Raw genomic sequence first — 20,716 nt, forward strand, 5'->3', positions numbered from 1 at the left:
GAGTTTTGTAGCTTTTTCAATTCAAATGGTGCAGTAAGTTGGAAAAAAAAAATAATTTCATTAAACAATTAACCCTCTAGCTACCAGGATTTTTTTTGAATAGGTCGGATTCTTACCGAGAATTCTAAGGAAAAATTGACATTTTTGTCATATTCTAAACAATGTCAAATAACTTGAAAAGAAATGAAAAGTGTCAATTACAAGTTACTTTCATATTAAAGTAGAGAAAACACACTTTCAAATGGTATATCATTTATGGGTAATTAATTGTTCAGTATTCCCATAGAGTGCCTTTGATGTGGATTAAATGATAAAAATGTGATAAAATCCGATATTATCTAGGCCTATCTGTCTATATATCTATATATTTAGGCCTATCTATCTATCTATCGATCTCTCTATCCATCTATCTATCTATCCTTCGTCTATCCATCCATCCATCCATCCAGGGTCAAAGTTGAACAATGATCATGTGACGACAACAAATGTCGTTCACCCAAAAGTCCTGTTTTCAAGCGGTTTCAAGCGGTATAACTGTAATGGACTACACTAGCTAATAATGTTTGAACTAAACCATGCCAAAGACGTGTACGGATAACCGGAGAAGTGTCAGCGATAGCAGCCAGGACATGAATGGAGCTGTAAGGAAGTTTCCCCTCCCAATTTGGCACAGGTAAGACGCGCCAGGCATCACCGAGTAATACGGAATTGAAGTGCTACAAACACCACGTTGGTAGGCGATTATTGGAAGTTAGCATTCAACTCAACGTCTTCACGCACATTTTTGTGAAGGACACAGTAGTAACAGTCCTTGACTGCTTTGCCAAAGCTGACACGCAAAATGAATAGCCTATCATGCTGCGCTTCCAGATGCGCTGTTACGCAGAGCTGTCGCATCGTTGTTCCAGGAAACTAAGATAGTTGGATACCAACATATGGTTTGACTCTGAAAACACATTGAAGACGGTTTACATTTTTAATATGTAGCGTGTAGACATCGGCTGGACAGTTGTGTTTGCTATTTAGGACCATGGCAGAACTCATCACAGTTGAACACCATCTCATAAGCCTAATAAAACAACATGATCTAAAATAGCCTAAAATAGTCATAAACATGTGCTGTTGACCATGAAAATAGATCGAAGAGGGTTGGAAGTTTTCATATTTAGTGTATATTGGTTGTAGAAACAGAATGGTTGTGTTTGTAGCCATCCAATCTCGGACGGCCGTCATTTGAATTGAAGGCAGATTGCCAAATCGCATAAAGCGGCGCATCTCGTAATAAAATCTAAAATACTGAAAAATAAAATAATATAAACATATAGTTTTTATACTGAAAGTATATCGAGGAGGGTCTATAATATTGAGCTAAAGTGTTTGAAAGCTGGAAAAACTGCATGAAAATATGAAAATATATGAAAATTCATATGAAAATATTCCGGCCGGCCGCGGCCGTTCTGGTACAGATCCAGCCGGACGTTCACGGCCGTTATGGTAGCTAGAGGGTTAACCAGTCAGATTTAATAACAAATGTGAACAATTTATTATAATATTAAATAGTACATGCATATAAATATACATGTATTATAAATATATTCATAAATGCTGTTAAATAGCCATACAAAAGATATGCAGCAATACAATAACTAAACAATATAATCACTAAAACTAATAACCATAATCACTCCTCTGGTCATCTAAAATGTTTAAGACAATGGAGGAACACTGCATGTTTGGAAGTGTCCTTCCTATTAAGAAACCCCATGGCATATTCCATCGCCTCAGCCACTTTTTTTTCGGCACAGTTTTGCTTGGTTTGTTTCCCTTGCATTTCCTTTCCTTGTTGACGTGAGAGTCCCTCAGGAGGTGATGGAATTGATGGAGATGTTGGCGCCTCTGGCTCCTCTTGAACTTGTAGATTGTCCTCACTTTCATCCACGGCGCAAGAGCCAAGGAGATAGTGTTCGGGTAATACTTCCATTTGGGGACGTATTCGTACACCTCTGCTGAATCAGCCCCAGACCTGCTCTTCTCCATGCTCCCTGGTGAAAACGGTCCTCAGGTTTTTTTAACATCTTGCTCTGTGAAGTACAGCAAACATAAACATGGCAGTCAACCATCACATAGACCTTGGGGGTATTCCTAGACAGTGTTGGGCAAGTTACTCAAAAACTGTAATGCATTACTGATTACATGTTACTGTCTTTTCAAAACAACCCCTTACACTACAATATTACTATATTTAAAATGTAAGGCATTACACTACTTTTGTATTACGTTAGTTACTTTCGCCAAAAGAACTGTAGGCCTGAATATGGATCTGGAAATGTATTACAGTGTAAATCAAGCTCATGAGTCATGACTTTTCCACCTCCCATCTAGGAGGTGTTTTTAGCAGCATGCAGACTAAAAACTATCAGTTTCAGGAATAGCATCTTTCTGACCCACCTACCACCAAAATCCAGGTCATTGTAATGCATTGTAACTAGGTAAATATTACAGATTTTGCCCAGTAATGACTTACATTATTGCATTACAGCAAAAATGAATGCATTACAGTAATTACTTTTGTAATTCATTACTGCCCGACAATGTTCCTAGAACAATAGTAACCTGCAATTAGATAGCCCGCAGTTGTCAATTAGTTAAGAAAATGGGCACACCAGCCTATTTAGATTAATTACCACTACCTCAAGGTTAACAACCTGGTTTAAGACTGAGACAGGTTCTTGGGATATGAGTAGGCCTACTCAAACAGGAGACAGACATGGCTAACCACAGGCCAGTCTTTAGAGATCAAAATACTGAATTACAACGAATTGTGAATAAAGAGTTAAAGCATTCAGGAGCTACATCCCTAAACAGTTGAAAAAAAAATCCCAGAATGACAGCTTACCATGTACACCTACAGTCTGATCCAGAGCTCTTCCAATTCCTTTTTTCCCTCAGGTCCTTGTTTTTGAAAGACTTCACGGACATTCCACCGGCATTGATGTTCTGTGTGTAAATAACCTTGATTAGTAGGATTTAAGTAATGTTGACAACTTTAATTCACGACATTTGTTTTGTCACTGACATGACATAACTACAGAAATAAAATAAAATCTCTCAAAGTTCACCTGAAATCGCTATTGGTTTGCTAGCTAGCTAGTTAGCAACTCCATTCAATCTCTATGGAAAAGCGGTTAGCTAACAGCAGTTAACGTTTAGCTGACAATAAATCTCTGTCTTAATCATAATCCGAACCCAGAAATGTAGATGTATGGTGTTATTTTTATATTTAGTTGCAGAAATCGCCGTTTTGAAGCACTGACGTGTAACTCACCCATGTAAAAAGATGCCAGGACTCTCTCGTTTTCTGTCGCTTCACGGCCGCCATGTTGTTTTGAAATTTTTGATCTGAAGCTCACAGGAGGTCATGTGACGTTTTTCTCGCGTTCTGATTGGCTTCTCGCAAAAAGTTGCCAGAGGCGATCAAAGACGTTCAGAAACCAGCAATGTTGCCGAATATCAATGGGAAACGCTCTTTGCACCATCGCCCGGCAACGTTGCTCAGCAACATTGCCCTAAAAGTTGCCCCGTGTATCATGACCTTAACCCAAGGAGGTCTACATAAGGGGAGAAGGTGGTTCCATAGAACTCCATTCAACGGTTTTGATGCAACCGCGGCCGATTTACTTCCGCCTCCAAAATACGGAAGTGAAATAATCACCTTGGCAACGTTGAGCTACATTGCCGATAGGTCAACATCGCTGACAGCGCCAGCCAATCCGAAAACCCCTACTTGAAGTCATATGTCCCGCCCTCCCACCCAATGCTGCCGCGCCAGATGAAAATATGTCATGGCGTCTCAAGATATTGAAACAAGTTTTCAGCTGTGGAAATAGTCAACACCGAAAACCTTGATTGTCACAAAACCACCAACGCAAGTTGAGATACAACTGGTGATCGGTAAGTGTGGAGAATAGCAATATGATATTTATGTAATGGTACTAGGGCCAACGAAATCTTGAAGGGCTTATGAAACATCATACGGTAATATTATTTAGCTTAGCGGCTAACCTGAGCCAGCCAAATGGCATTAGATCTAACTTACTTAACTTCACCACCTTGTAACGGCATGTTGTAATGTACAGACACATTGTACAGTTGCAAACTGAACTGTACACGGAAAGTGCATATGTGCTATTTGGGGTCTTCGTATTATTTGGCCGAAAACTATTATTCAAGTCTTCAATGTAGGCCCTATCTCAGTAGCATCATTGAAGTTGTGCAGGCGAGAGCCCTTGGATGTTCGGTTTCACGTTGAATATTTTAACATCTGCGACCATTGGCGTTAAATATTAGGTCATTGTCTGCCACACCAAGTTAACCCCCTATACGGACATTTAGCATATGTACTCACAGCTGCTGTGTATAAATCCCTCTACAAATTACGTGCAAAACAATTAATTAAACCTTTCCGTTTGACAGACACAAACCATGGACGTTGAAGAAAGGCTCCTCATCATCAAGCTGTCATCCAGAGTGAAGATTGCAGTCAAGCAATCATGACCCCCCTCCCCACAGTTTTCGAGAAGATTCAGAAATAAAATAAAAAACCCTTCTCATTCTTAAATCATATTACTAAAGTAAACGGTAGGCAACCCAAAACCTTTCAGTTATAAAGCATAGGTAATACAGTACTATGACAATTACACCATCTGGTATTTTGAGTACTTGAAATTCAGATTAAAGTGAAATCTTGACTTCAGTGTCTTCTTACATGTGTGCTTTCTAAACGTGCAAATCATTATGTGGACGTTCTTTCCCACTTCTAAGAAATGCATTACTTCAATTCTTAACATTTGTCTGGACATTCGTCTAAACCAGGGGTAGGGTACCTTTTTCATTGGGCCACTTCAAAGTCCTTCAACGACCATGTAAGTCCTCCAAGGGCCGTACTATGAACACAAAACAGGATTTCCCCCAGCTTTTTTGGCCTATATTGAAGGTGGCCAGCTTTACAACAGACCCCACCTTCTCTTGGTCCCTTGAATATAACTTAATTGTATTGCTGATGTAATTTCTAAGATGCCTTTACAAAATATATATATCATATTTGACTTAAAGCTGTACAACATTAAAATAATATTGGGTAGCGGATAAGATGGCCTGAGGGGCCGTAAACGGCCCTTGAGGCATGGTTCCCCACCCCTGACCTAAACAGATGTTGTAACAACAGTGTGTTAATCAATATTGAAAAACAATTCAGAAACAAAATGTGTGTGATGTACTAGCATTTATTAAGTGTGTTTCATAATTGCAACGATTTCACAATGGTGGTCGACAGCAGATCCTCTGGGGTGAACTTGTGGTGGTAGGATGCAGGCAGGAGCGTACTGTACACATCTTCAGCTGTAACAATAAACACAAATCCAATAGCAAAATAATTAATGTAAGAATCATACCATCACACTAAGTGAAACGAGAGCTTAGTGTGCAGACTTGATTTTCAGCAACCAAATACGCACACGCAAAGTTCTCAGGAATATGTAGGCTAAGGGTAGACAGCCTATGTGACGTCGAGTGCCAATGACCGTACCACCCCTTAGCCATGCAGAGAGCTTAGGCTTAGAACAGCAGTAGTACACCTCACTTCCCAAGCACATAACATGTCTCATAGCAGTAGTGTAGGTATGTTTTTGATATATTGATATGTACTAATGTCCCCTCAGACTGCTGTGCATACCGAGATGATCTGACCGGTGGTGGTGGAGGTAGTACACCTCACTTCCCAAGCACATAACATGTCTCATAGCAGTAGTGTAGGTATGTTTTTGATATATTGATATGTACTAATGTCCCCTCAGACTGCTGTGCATACCGAGATGATCTGACCGGTGGTGGTGGAGGTGGTTTGGTTTGGGTGCTGGCATGCAGCGAGGGGGTGTCACACAGACGACTGTGATGTGCCCTGAAAGACAAACAGAATATGCACCAAATCAAACGCAGTGTTGGGGGTAACACATTACAAAAGTAATTAATTACGGCCAGGTTTCCCAAACTGGGGTGTGAGCACCCCTGGGGGTGCGTGGCCTACCACAAGAGGACCATCACTTAGGGGTTGCGCAAACCACATTGAAATGTACAAGGGGGTGCACATGGAAAAAAGTTTGGAAACCACAATGTAATGCATTACTTTTGTAAATCACCAGATCCATATTTTGGCAATTATTTTGGCTAAAGTAACTGAAGTAATGCAAAATAACTGTAATGGCCTACATACATTTAGTAATATTATGATGTGAGGGATTATTTTTAAATGACAGTAACGTGTAATCTGTAATGTATTGCAGCTTTTCAGTAACTTGCTGAACACTGATCAGACGACACAACAAGCAAGTTAGGCCTATGTGCATCCAAACATTCTGTTTATAAACATTGATCAGCTCAAGACACTTACCTTTCTCCAAATGCCAGATATCAAAGGGTCAGGTGGTGTTGTGATGCTGTCCTCTTCCTCCTCTAACCTGGATGTTTTACTTGACCTTGGTTGGACTGGTGTTGAGGTTGAAAGGGTCCGTGGTGCATCTGTTTTTATCTTGACACTTCTCTTTGTGGAAATCTCACTGGAATGGCACCTCTATAACAACATAATAAGCTACAGATAAGTCAAATGAGGCACACACGATGTTCCCAGGAATATAGGCTAATGGTAAGGCATTTCACTTCACATGCAACATTTGACAGTGTCATACCATTAGTACAGGTATATGTTTGACACATTACTAACCGTTGCTCTGGTAGTGATAACGCATGCCCCATCGACGGCTGATCTTCTGGCTGTTGGTGGAGGTGGCACGGTTTGGATGCTGAGCGAAGAGCGTTACACCGACGCCTGAAGTGCTCTAAAAGACAAGCAGGATACACACCTAATCAAACGACACAACGCAATACATCCAGCCGCTTCCATTTAGACGACGTGGCATTGATCGCAATGTTTTGAGTGAAACAGCAAAACTGACTAGACAGAGCATCGTATCCTATGTCCCATCAGTCCTTATATAACTGGTTCTAATGAGGCGATTTTTTTTACTCAAAAGCCATAAAGTGCGATAGCATTGAATATCTGCCGGGCCATGCAAGGACAGACGGTCCTTGCATTGTTTGAACAGGCCTGTAGTTGAGTGGTGCTAGGGGAAATTCTGGGTTGTCTATTATGTGCTCGAAATGCATTAAACAAATTGTTTATATTGTTCTCGGGCTATGTTTATCTCTCCTCTGAGTCAACGTATAGCAGCTGGTGAAATCACACACACACGACCATGCATGCTAGCTACAGAAAGCAATATCTTTGCACCAAGAAGACGTTGACAGGAGTACGATGAGCTATTTGCAGATTACGGTACGGAGGGAGGGTGTCTACACATGCATCTGATGCACGCCAAAACATACACGCTTTGGTCATAATACTAATGACATTCAACTTAGAATTAAGTTGCTTAACAAATCGACAGACCAAACACAGCTAGAGCTCTATTTACATATTGATCAACAAGAGCTAATAACAAGCTAGCATATCGTACACCTCAGTCATTTTGGTCATACAGCCACAGAGCTCTTGTACTTTTTTTTAATTTTACTTACCAAAACTGCAGAGCTTCCGACAGAATACGGATTAGTACATCCAAAGGCACAACAAGACCTAAGTATTAGGAAAGTGAATCAATGAAATAATCCATCAAAGTCGTGATGAAGTTGTTCAAAGTAGGGACTTCCCTGGAGGGACTTTTTGGCACGACACCGGCGCGGGACTGACTGAGTCGAACGTCTCCTTGACGACGCCCTGTCAATCAAAAAATAATTCTAAAGAATGTCAACTGTCAATCAACCCAGATAACAGCGCTCATTGGTCATTTAAACTATTTTAATAACACTTTCAAACAAGGGGTCGGTCAAAAAAGAATACCGGGGTGGTTTGAAAGGGACGGGAAACTATCGTTTGAAAGAAACAGAGCATGCATGGTATGAATTGCTTCGGAGGTACATTGCTTTAAGTCGCACATAGAGAAGCATGGAAAAAGGCACTCTACTCCCTACTTCCGCCGCCAACATGGCGATGTCCCGCCCCCCGCCGTTGCATCACAACAGAGTAGAACGTACCTTATCCCCTTCCTTACTGTATCATTGCCTTAACCACTTGTTACTGGGGAGGGACACCCGGTAGTCTGGCACACCAGTGGATAGTCCAACTCAGTACCTACTCTCCCTTCTTCTCATTTTGCTTATGCTTTTCTCCAATGAACATTAAGATTGCAAATATTTACCTGAAATTGTTAATGCTGTTTTGTGATGTCATCACAAGCACCACAAGCAAAAGGAGATGGCGGAAGGTTTGATATTGAGTTGGACATTGAGTGTCGTCTGCGTAGTAGTAGTGGTAGGAAATGTGATACTCCTCATGTTATTGCTGGCTTTGGAGACTTCTTCCTGGGTAATCTATATGTGTTTTTCTTTTCTTTTGTCCCAAGACTAATTGTTAGTGTGTGTGTGTTTCAGAGTGAGATCCAGAGGAACACAACTCTGCGGATGTTAATCCACCGTTTGGAAGAAAAGGCAGCTGAGAATGGAAGGAGCCTATCAGCGCAGACTGAGTCAAACCGGCAGCTGAAGGTCCAGGTCGATAAACTACAGAAACGTCTGAAGGACAAGGACAACTCCCTAGTACAAGCCAAACAGGTGTGTGTTTCTGTCGTTTTTGAGATGAACAAATATATATATTGGGGCATTAGTAAAACTTGCACTCGAAAGGAAAGGTAGAAGGATAACGCTTATCTTACATAAACACCGAACGAGGCAACACATACGTAGATGAAATCTTATGGGGCCGTAGGCTTACTGTTGAGGTAGCATAACTTCTTATGCCAGTCGTCCTTTTCTTTTTGGTATCTCTGAGGCTCATAAATGTCAAATTCAGAAGGAAACATGTATGCCGTTTGAGTTTAATTCCAATACGAGACAGATGCGTTCACTTTTCAGCACCACCAGCGTGGACCACTGCTTCCGCCTGGCCGCTTGTTGCAGCCAATAGCGGCATGGGTCATCATAGCTCACTAACTAGCCAATTTAAAATGTTTTTTAAATGAATGCTACCACTGCATAGTATATCGAAATATTAAACTAATCAATGTAGATTTTCGTTCAATTATTTCATTTTTTTTTCAATTAATATGGCAAAAATTGGTCAGGACTATTTTATATCCCTTGAATATTGGTTGTGACATGTCACGACTGTCCCTACCCAAATCTACGCCCATGATGCACACGACTGAAAAATGACATGTTCCCATGTTGTTGCCCCTACAATTTGCAGTGAATTATGAGATAAGACGAAACAAGTGGAGGCCTACCCACGCTTGAGATTTTTTTAGTCTGGCGTTGGGGCTTGAAGACGCAAAAATCTGAAGACTCCTTCCAGAGTGTAGAGTTTTGAAGACGACCTGGGTTGCGTCCCCGTCTAAAAAAAAGTCATAACATGTTCACGTCCCATACACCTTCTCGTCACACTTCTCCAGGATTTTGCATAGGCCCTGACAGCGAGGTTGCAGTGTAATCGAAAGACACTTCAGATAAAATATGTGTTATATCCACTCGCAATCGTCCTTGTGTAAAAGGCATCGAAAAATTGAAGACGATACGCCACTTTTTGTCTTCTGTTTTGATTGTCACCATTTAAACATAGCCTTACTGGGTGAATACACCGGCTGCGACGAGATCAAGCGACAGAGAATCGCTAGGCTGTGTAGCGAGAGCGATACGAGTAATTGAAGCGACAGAGTATATCCGTTGTATGTCCAAGCATTCCAACATTCCCATTGGTTGTGGTGGCTGTTGCCGAACTGCATCATAGCTAATTTGCATAATATTTCCAGGAGTTCAACTACAAACTGTTGCTCTAGTCCCGCGAATCGCATCTAGTCGCCCGAAATGCTTTTGTCGCGCAACTTAATACAAAGTCAATTACTTCCGTCACTGGACTCGCTCATGTCGTGCTTGATGTATTCGTGCCTTTAGTTTGAAGCATTGTTGGCTGTATATTTTCTGAAAACATTTGTCTTCATGGATGCACATTGAGTGTGTGTATTTGCATAACTGTTCTTTTCTGCAGACTATTGGTGTCCTGAAGAATGAACTGGGGGACCTGAAACAGCAGCTGCACAGCCACCAGAATAGTCAAAGGTACACACACACACACACACACACACACACACACACACACACACACACACACACACACACACACACACACACACACACACGTGACGGAGGTCATCTTGCACCTGTTCACCCGCCTCGGGGATCGAACGTGCGACCTCGTCAACTACAATGGTCCGGCAATGGGAGACACAGTACGATACCGCTGGGCCAAGAGACACGTCTCTCGGCCCAACGGCCCAAGACTATATGAGGCTATCGGAGGGAGGTTTACCAACGTTCCACGCCAACTCTGCTAGTTAGCCTCCGTTACACCCACACACACACACACACACACACACACACACACACACACACACACTCACACCCACACACACACACACACAGAACGTGTTATACTATTACACAGGTGTGGCTATGGTTCATCACTCACTCAACATTTTAATAATCTTTATTTTCTTTGGAGCTGATGTGCCTTAATTTTGTAATGGTAGTCAGCTGTACCCTGGCTGAATCATTGCTTACACACGCACGCACGCACGCACACACACACCAGGTTGGGTTGCATGTTGATATCAAGTTTAAATTTGACCTCTGAGATCTGACTTGTGTTTCCTGCAGGACGATTCAGGAAGTGACAGAGTGGCTGCAGCAGGATGGCCAGAGCCAGGAGAGCCAGAGCAATGATGCGGTATGCAATCCTACACGCACGCGTGCACATGCACACACGCACACACAATGCTGTGTTATACAAAGCTACACACACACTAGGGCTGTACAATTAATCGAAAATAATTCTTATCGTGATAAAATCATGAAATCGAAGTCGTTATTTCAATCGTGATTTAATCGTGGCAATAATGACCTACCTTTGAGAGCGTCCTTGAAGCCAGAACATACTGACAGGCTGGTGTTTTTGGCCAGAAATCTGTCCACCTAAGTTTCATGCTATTGCCTTTACATAATTATTACAATTCATTTTATTTTGCTCGTCCCGTATATAATTCATTTTTGGTTTTATTTCATCTTGTAATAATTTTCAAAAAAATCTGCAAAAAATCTATAATCGTGATTAATAATCGTGATAGTGATTTTGACCAAAATAATCGTGATTATGATTTTTTCCATAATCGTGCAAACCTAGACACACACACAAACAAAATATGCTGTGTATGTAATCTTGCAAACACACGCCAACAAATTTACTGAATTTATAATAGCACTTAAATGACGGCAATACTCCCCCCCCCCCACACACACACACACACACACACTTTGCTTTCACTAGCTCGCTCACTCTGTTCTTTCTATCGCTTACACACACACACACACACACACACACACACACACACACACACACACACACACACACACACACACACACACACACACACAGCTATATGATGACATCTCCTATGTTTTTCAGGAACAGGAGGAAAGTGTCCTGCAGAATCCAGATGATGGAAATGATATTAAGCAAGAAGAGGCGGATGAGGAATACCCAAGTAGCAATCAATCAGGTATGATGTGCCCGTCTCAGCAGCACACATAGCCCACACAGTGCATCTACCACCACGGAATACATTAATTGCACAGTCCAGGGGTGCGTTTCTCTGCAACATTGTTGCTAACTGAGTTAGCAACTTACTTGGTTGCAATGCAATTTCCCATTGGAAACCTAGTTAGTTTGGCAATGAGGCTTTCGAGAAACTGGGTCCAGATAAGTTAGTGAGTGGTTTGTTTACCTCTGCTGGTAAGGGGCTGACGTGGCACACTGAAAACATTTTCCCGGAAGTTTCCCGGTACATATAACAGGATGTTACATTACACTTAGCTGATGCTTTTATCCAAAGCGACTAACAGATATTGTTACAGGTTATTGATTATGGTCCCTGGAGCAATGTGGGGTTAGGTGTCTTGCTCAAGGGTACGTTAGTCATGGAGAGACGTGTAGAGAAAGTTAAGGGTAGGATTTGAACTTGCAACCCTCTGATCTTAAGACCACCTCCCTAACCCTTAAGCCAGTGGTTCCCAACCTATGGGTCGGGACCCCCCTTATGGGTCGCCAAAGATCCACAGGGGGTCGCGGAGCCCTCTTGATTTTAAGGGGTTTCGTTTTAAATATATATAGCCCATGTTGAATAAAAGACAAAGCATTTAACTAATAAATGCATAGACGCAACAAATTGTAAGTGCTACATTAAACATTTATTCTATATTTGACCAAAGACGAATTGAGGAATAAAATAACTAAAATAAGTTTTCGCAGGAAACGGAGAGCATCTTGTGATCTTGTGGCGCTCGCGTGGTTGGGTCACCAAAGCTTACAATAGTAAAAACATGGGTCCCTTAAGAAAAAGGTTGGGAACCACTGCCTTAAGCCACGGCTGCCTACCACACATAAGTCCATCCTGCTATTGTTCTTCTCACCCTTCCGGACAAATGTCCATGACAAACATTCTGCACAATGCCTTTGTGTTTTCCTTTTTAATTATTTTTCTAAAATTGCTCTGATTTTGTCTAGATGATCTTGTAGATGAAACAGACTCCCCCACAGAACAGAACACTACCATCAAAGCTGAACTGGTGAAGGTAGGGTCCCCATTTATTTGAGATATGATCAGGCCAGTTTTGTACCCAATTGAAAACAGCATTTTACAATATTTAACTGCAAAAATAATATGGAATGTCCAAACAATTGCTTATTTTTTGCTTAAAGCCCCCCCCAAAAATCCCAGTGAATGTTTTTGAGATATTCACTCTTCTTTATCAGACTCTGATGAGAAGGGAACAGCTGAAAAACCCTCCTCACTAGGGGTCAACTATGACATTTGCCATTAATTTGCTGTTTCATCACAATAGGAGGTTGTATTTTTTAAAATTATATTATAGAAAGTGACATAGTGAAGTACTGTATTGTTGATTTAATTGTGTTCAGAGAGTGGAAAAGTGCTTTTCTGGTCTTACCATACTTAAGTATTAATTTAATTCATACGGAGGGTCTTGAACGGCAGAATTGGCCGGCCGGAAATTACTGCGTAAACTCCGCTGAAATTTTGAATTTGCGTCTCAATTGAATGGAATCCAATCGCAAACATTTGGTCATGACCTTGAAAAACGGTAAATGTGAAACGTCGGTATCCAAAATAAGTACTTTGACTGAAATTGTAGTAGTAGTAGTAGTTCCTTCAGAAATGACTGTAGTTGCAAAGAAAAAAACTTTATGGTGTGTTCAGCGCCCCTTCTCTATCCTTTGTTTGAATAAGTACCAGGAAGTTACAGTATTTTATTGTTATTTCACAGCAAAATGCTGTATTAACCTGTAGGAGTGACAAAAAAAGTCAGACCATCGACGAGATCATTACATATGTGGAGTCAGTAACTGAACGCATTTATATGCTTTAGAACCCCCATTCCCAAATAGCGGTCCATGGGTCCAGAGTCTTACTAGGGGTAATTTGAAAAAAACTGCCCCCCGATGACTTAATTGATTTAGAAGGTTTTGTTGCTAGCTAACAAACGATAGCGCATAGGATAGCTAAAGCAAAGTCCTGATGGACAGTCATGACCACGCCCCCAGGTGAAAACACAGCTAATTACATGAATCGCACTGAACTGTGGGACGTCCGTTGAGGTTTTTGTTTTTCCTAATATTAACATTTTACATGGATTTGATGTCAGCCGTCTGGAGAACAAGACAGAAAATATTGTCAAGGTAATTTCAATTTGTTTTCCTCCTTTGCGTTCACGCTATATTAACATTTTAAGCAAGTGTGATGATAGTACTGTTTTCTACAAATCTGCATACAGAGCACAAATTTGCAGGATTGCCCCGCAAGCAAGCAAGTGGACAGCGCCCTCACATACCGTAACCTCTCATACCAAAAAAAGGGTTTAGAAACCAAATGTCCATCTAGAAGCTGTGATTGCAGTGTTCACAGTTTCTTCCGTTTCATCCGTTCATAACTGGCACATTTCCAGGAAGCATAATGCTTAGAGGTAGAGCATGAGGCCGACCCGGGCTCGATTCCCGGCCCGGGTCGTTTGCCGACCCCTCCCTGTCTTCCCATTCGCTTCCTGTCCACCTCTCAAACTGTCCTGTGAAATAAAGTCGTAAAGGACCAAAAAAAAAATCTTTAAGACTTAGAGGTAGAGAAGTATAGGAGAGGATCTAATGGATTCGGATTCGGATTCAGATTCAGAACTGATTCAAATAGCTCCCTCTTGGTGGGAGACGTGTTTAGACTTGCGCATTTCCAGGAAGCATATGGGTAGAGGATCTAACCAGAGAAAATATGAGAACAGTAGAATGTAAAGGCTCTTGATGTAACTGATTCAGATCCAGAACTGACTCAGATCCAGAACTGACTCAGACTGCTCAGTCTTCTGGTAGGAGACGGGACTACTAACGATCCATGTATGGTTAGGTAACCATGAACGAACCTTGGGCAGCTTCATTTGCGGTTCAGGGAGAGGGTCTAACTCACCTTTTGTGAAGGCGGATGTGAACGCAAGTTTTAATGATCTGAAAGTCATAATTGAAGAATATATATTCCACAAGATAGAGCTGTTCCCTGGTCATTCCCTGAAACCTAATCAGCATTATACGTAGCCAGGCCGTGCCCTCCTAGTGACGCAACACCTCCAGCGTTGATGCTAGTCAGGTCAAGAGCGATGGAAGTACTTTCTGAGTCCCGGAAATATCATGAATTACTCCCACTTTGTTGGGAAGCAAACAACCATTAGCAAACCAAGGGAGGTCGTGTCAACCTTGGTCAGACCAAGTCTCGAAGAGATTTGTCGATTATTAGTCGATTATAATCAGGCTACATTATACCAGTTTTCCAGAGCTTATTGTACAGCTTGGCCCACTTATTCACCTGTGGACTCTTGGGTTTGAAAGCACACCAGCAATTTTTCTTGCAGAAAATTGCACACGTTCTACTACAGCATTTGGGGAAAAACTGTGGCAGAGAGACGCCAATTTGAGTGCAGGGAACCCTTTTCTTGCACCCAACACTACACTAGTAGAAAAAGGCACAGTGTCATGTGTCAAGGCCAGGTTATCTGTTGCCGATTGCACGACACACAAGCATGATCATGTGTTGTTCATGTAAAAACTAACTTAAAAGCTGTGAAAAAGAAAGGTGTACATTGTGTATGATTTGATAAGGCATTCAGTGGAATATCAAGTAGTAATTCATGAATATTGGACATGGTGGTAATATAAATAAATAATGAGACGCAGTTTTGTGAGTGCAGATTTGTCTTCCTTAAGATAATTCATGAATATAACCACAATGATTGGAAAATGCTGTTTATTTAATATGCTTCATGCGTCAACATTTTTGTAATGTACTTGTAATAAATTAAATGATCTCCATCAATTTAAGACTGTTAATTGCTGTAATCAAATTTTCTCTCATTCTCTTCTCTGTTTTTTTTCACATGATTTTCTCTTCTCTTGTCTTTAAAGCTCCTGAACCATGAAGACATAGAGAAAGCGATCTCCACCCATCTCCCTGAGCTTCCAGATCAGACTCTGGCGTCTCTGATGGAACTGTTGGAAGAGCTCGGCGTAGAGACTAGAGCAGACCTTGTTTATCTCCGCGAGAGTGACATGTCGAAATGTCTTCAACCAATCCAGTTCCGCAGGCTGCTGAGCGGTCTGAAGAATGAGGGTAAGGGAATGCTGTGGCTCAGTTGGGGGGCTCAGAGGGACTGTATCGATCGATATACTCCAGGACCCGAGTTCGAATCCAGCTTGAGGTCATTTCCTGATCCTTTCCCACTCATCCCTGTCACACTCTGAAATGCTCTTTCAATTAAATGCTGTAACATTTACTGTCAACTGTAAATTAATGCACAATTATTTTTAAAATGTGAAACATTTATATTTTTGGACTTGTTATGCCTGTATTTGACAGTGAAAGGGAAGGCATGACAGGAAATTATTTGGAGAGAGAGAGATGGGAAAGGTCGGGAAATGATCTCGGGTCGGAATCGAAGCCAGAAGAAGGCCTGTAAAATAGCAATCGTTTATTATTTAGAAAATATTCATGAAAAGATCAAATTTGGTAATAGGCAGCACCCATTCTGGCCACATTCTACACAGTGCAGCTTTAATTTTCCACTTTTTTGCAGCCATATATTTTTTATTTACCCAAGCCTTTTCCATTTATTTTACTGACATTTTCTTGTACCTTCATTTCCAGCTCTTCCAGTCCTTCAAATCGATTACGCTACGGTCACCTCTCAACGCCCCATCGCTACCACTACTACTCACCCTCCATCCTGGACTTCCCCAGCAACTTCAAGCCCCTCTGTGTCTTCCTCTTCGCGGGCTGGCAGGCCGTGGTATGTCGACTTCCAGGTCAAATGGGACAGGATGCCGTTGCCAATTCGAAGAGCGCTGGAGAGTCAAACCAGACCGTCGCCGGTGGACAGGAGGTCCATGGTGAGGGTGGTCGTCGACCAGATGCAGGAGTACGAGCTGAACCCCACCAGATCGATGTGCCACAGCGTGGCGCGCAACATCGTTCAGGAGCACCCGAAATGCTTCGCCGATGTCGGCAAGGGAGGCGACATCGTCGGGGACGGCAGTCACTCCCTCCTACAGCAGATCAAGACGAGGGTGGAGCATAAGAACAGGAATAGCATGTTGGCGCGGCACCGTCGGGAGAAACGGACGCGCGACACCACCGCTGAGGCCATGGAGGAGACGAGCAGGCTGGCGCTGAGAGGGCCGGTGGACCAGTACGGCTGCGTGAGGTGGAGTCCCACGGAACTGCCGTTCGGAGAAACCCCAGAGGGCTTGAACGAGGTCAAAAACCAACTGTACAGACTGTACTTGGAGAAAGGGATCGGCGGCACCGCGGAAGAAGAGGCGGAAGCTCTGATGGTGAGGACGTACGTTATCCAACGCGAGTTCCTCAACCGCGTCCCTGCGCCGACGGTCGCAGAGATTCAGAAGGAGTGGCCCTTCTTGTTTTCGCAGAGGGGCTTTTTCACCCACTTCGGCTTGCTGACGGACGTGCCGATCCTCATTAAACTGCAAGAGGCCATGGGAAACAAAGGAGACATGATCATTCGGTACTTCCGGAAGCACACGAGGGGTGGGTAATATTGTCTAGGGCAGTGGTTTTCAAAGTGGGGGCCGGGGGCCGCGAGTGGATGCTAGGGGGGGTTGGCAGGGAAAATATTGAGAAATAAATTAAATAATTTAATAAATCAAATAACTTATTTAGCCAAAATAAACCAAAAATAAGCTTAACAATCCCAGTGGAATCATGTTCTGATTTACAATGTTTATACAGCCTATGTATTATGCTTTCTGTAGTACTTGAATGGGTTTAGGAATGCAACAGCTTCATCAAGTTGTGAAACTGGGTGCCCAAAAAAAATAGTGTGGCAGGGCTCTTATCAGGGAGGCCTTGGCTGGAATCTACCACTACCGTATATGGGAGGCCTCGTCATGGTTAAGTTTGGGAATCCCTGGTCTAGGGCACTTGTCCTCAACCTGTTTTGAATAAAAGTCCCTCAGTCACAATAACTCATAATAAGCCTGCCAACTCCCCCTTTCGTATTTTAAAAAATAAAATGGACTAATGCCCCCAATGCCAACCAAGCAGTAATACAGATTATGACTAAATAATTGATTTTTGGTGTCGTGAAATATATCGTATCATATATCGTGAAAATAAGTATTGTGATTCATTGTCCTGACGTTTTTTTCCCCCTCGCACACCCCTAGATGTCCACAGCAGATTCGACGAAGTCTTGGACAATTACGAGCGTGGAACCTCGGACAAGACGATGGGTGTCCTCCTGCTCCTTATGGCTTACTTCAACGAGCCCAAAACCTCCATCTTGCTTGAGGCTGATGTAAGTTTTTTTTTTGTTTTTTTTTTTAAGATGTATTTTTATGGGCCTTTTTTTCCGTCTTTATTTCGGATAGGACAGTGAAGAGCGACAGGAAGCGAATGTGGAGAGAGAGAGAGAGAGAGAGAGAGAGAGAGAGAGAGACGGGGTAGGGATGGCAAATGACCCAGGCTGGATTCGAACCCTGGGTGCAACCCTTGGGCATGCAAGCCCAAATGCTGCGCCACGGTGCCCCTGAGGCTGATGTAGGTTTACTATGCTACCAAAAGTATTCGCTAACCCATCCAAATGATCAATGATTAAAGTGATACTGTCCCATTTTTGGAAAATAAGCTTATTTTACACCTTCCCTTGAGTTAAATAATAGGGTTTTACCCTTCTCCTGTACTTTCTTTCGTGTTCTAGTTATGACAGTGCAAATTTTACCTCCAAGCTAACAGTTAACATTGAGTCCTATGAGACCAGTTAGCCGCGAGCTGGTCTCATAGGACTCAATGTTAACTGCTAGCATGGAGGTAAAATTTGCACTGCCATACCCTGAGAACAGTTGAAAGTACAGGAGAACGGTAAAACCCTATTATTTAACTCAAGGGGAGGTGTAAAATAAGCTTATTTTCAAAAATGGGACAGTGTCCCTTTAAGTTCATGTGTGAGGCAAGGTAGGTTATGGAATACTTTTGGTAATGATTGTTTATTTTGTCTCGTTATAAATAAAAGTCTTAAAGGGTAGCAGTGGTGGCTGGGTGGGTACTCTACTCCTGATGGCTAAAGCCAGACATACACAGAGCGATATTTTCAGTTGCGGGTAATCCGCTCCTGCTCACACTGTAGGAGTGAATCGCATGGTAGATAAGTTCACATCTCAAGACTCACGTCCTCACACTATACGACACAAAGGTCAGATGCAATGTAAAAAGTTGTGCTGCAAATTGCAGCAAAATCGGGGCAAAAAGCACACAGTGAATGCCCGGACAACGAGCCCAAAACCTCCATCTTGCTCGAGGCTCATGTCAGTTTTATAGATGCACTACGTCCCTTTTATCTTCTCATTAATTCAAGCCTTGAAGGGTGGTAGTGGAGGCTACCAGCGCCCTAAATTAACTTTTTTCATCACCAGCCAAAATGTTTAGTAGATGATAATCTCACAAGCCAGACACAAACTCTGTAATGGGTCAAAGACAGTGGCTAATAAGTCTGTCTTTTCTACCTGCCACACTGAAACGTCACCAGCATCTGGCCTGTTGGCTGGTGATAATTTAGAACCCTGGTGGGTACTCTACTCCTGCTCCTACTCCTCATGGCTTACACACAAAAATGTTTTGGTCTTTAAAAAAAAATAAAAAATTGTTAGGACAGTGTGAGAGGTGGACAGGAAGCTATTTAGGGAGAGAGACGGGAATCGAACCCGGGTCAGCCACATGACAGGCGAGTGCCTTACCGGTTGGCCACGACAGCGCCCTCATGACTTACTTTGTTTAGATAAATAACCACTTTGTGATTACACAATGCAAAATGCAACAGATGGATAATTCAGGCATTTTTTATTTTTTTTTATTTTACAGCCGTGTGCCACTGCTATGGATGTACAAAGAACACAGAAGCTTCCAACCACCCCATGCTTGATTGTACAAGGTAATGTTGGTGTAGGATAATGTTGGAAATGGTGTGTGTGTGTGTGTGTGTGTGTGTGTGTGTGTGTGTGTGTGTGTGTGTGTGTGTGTGTGTGTGTGTGTGTGTGTGTGTGTGTGTGTGTAGGAAGGATGAAAAGAGTGGAAATGAAGGTGCACGTGACTATACAATCACCGGCCACTTTATTAGGAACACAACCGAGGTATGCATAAGAGAATCTCTGATTACACAGCACATAAAATCTTGAGACAAATGGTCTACAGCAGCAGAAAACCACATTTGGTGCCACTCTTGTCAGATAAGAACCGTAAACATCAATTTACCAGAAGCAGCAATTTACACAGGCTCATTTATACACTAGAAGATGGGAAAAATGTTGCCTGGTCTGATGAATCTTCATATCTATTGCAACACTCAGGTGGGATGGTCAGAATTAGGCATCTTTTGGTGAGGGCCCGCACACCTCGAATGTTTCTTTTTTAGCAGGTGCAGCTTTTCAAGGTACTCCAGTCTTCGTTTAATTCAAGGAAGAGCGCGACACTGCTTCTTCACAATTCACCACTTTTTTATTTTTCTTTTTGTGCTGACGTTTCGGCACTAGGCCTTCATCAGAGTAACCATACCACAAGTGAAAAGACTTCTTAAATAAACAAGTGCATCATGGGACACCCAATAGGAGGTCCCTCCCAATAATTACAACATGGATGTGAATACTATTTACATATATACATAAAAAGGGGGGCAGGACATAAGACACAGCATCAGGGTCCATACATTACATGAGTTAAAAACTTCACCATTGTAGTCAGTCCACATGAGTAAAATTACAACATCACATTTAAACACAGTTCTTCATTTAATCCACATTTAAAACTTTTCAAAGTAAAGATCCAGTATGCCTCTCGTTGTAATAAAAGACAATCAATATTACCACCACGTTTTGGTTTTTTTACTTGTTCAATTCCAAACACTTTAAGACTGTTGATATTGTGTTTAAGTTCGTTGAAGT

General features: G+C 42.1%; 1 protein-coding gene and 2 long non-coding RNA genes across 4 annotated transcripts in view; 1 reads left to right on the forward strand and 2 right to left on the reverse strand.

The window, feature by feature from the left end:
- Nucleotides 1-20,716, forward strand: part of si:dkey-15h8.17 (uncharacterized protein LOC100034454 homolog) — a 32,206-nt gene that overhangs the window by 1,749 nt on the left and 9,741 nt on the right. The window contains exons 3-11 of one of the 2 annotated variants that reach the window (XM_063217476.1): nt 8,542-8,721; nt 10,151-10,221; nt 10,819-10,888; nt 11,630-11,717; nt 12,722-12,789; nt 15,674-15,878; nt 16,413-17,312; nt 17,951-18,081; nt 19,641-19,710. In XM_063217476.1, the coding sequence (XP_063073546.1) occupies nt 8,542-8,721; nt 10,151-10,221; nt 10,819-10,888; nt 11,630-11,717; nt 12,722-12,789; nt 15,674-15,878; nt 16,413-17,312; nt 17,951-18,081; nt 19,641-19,710 (1,783 nt within the window). Of the gene's footprint in view, nt 1-8,541; nt 8,722-10,150; nt 10,222-10,818; nt 10,889-11,623; nt 11,718-12,721; nt 12,790-15,673; nt 15,879-16,412; nt 17,313-17,950; nt 18,082-19,640; nt 19,711-20,716 lie in introns of both variants that reach the window. The other variant, XM_063217474.1, reaches the window with a different exon arrangement.
- LOC134464053 (uncharacterized) lies at nt 1,602-3,568 on the reverse strand. Its single transcript, XR_010037826.1, has 3 exons — nt 3,326-3,568; nt 2,897-2,997; nt 1,602-2,081 (listed from the first exon to the last, which is right to left on the reverse strand). It is a non-coding gene; the product is annotated as an uncharacterized LOC134464053 (long non-coding RNA).
- LOC134464054 (uncharacterized) lies at nt 5,210-7,971 on the reverse strand. The gene is made up of 5 exons (XR_010037827.1): nt 7,630-7,971; nt 6,776-6,890; nt 6,446-6,625; nt 5,867-5,956; nt 5,210-5,397 (listed from the first exon to the last, which is right to left on the reverse strand). It is a non-coding gene; the product is annotated as an uncharacterized LOC134464054 (long non-coding RNA).

The sequence above is a fragment of the Engraulis encrasicolus genome, chromosome 15 (genome assembly GCF_034702125.1).
Source record: "Engraulis encrasicolus isolate BLACKSEA-1 chromosome 15, IST_EnEncr_1.0, whole genome shotgun sequence".
NCBI classification, from domain to species: domain Eukaryota; kingdom Metazoa; phylum Chordata; class Actinopteri; order Clupeiformes; family Engraulidae; genus Engraulis; species Engraulis encrasicolus.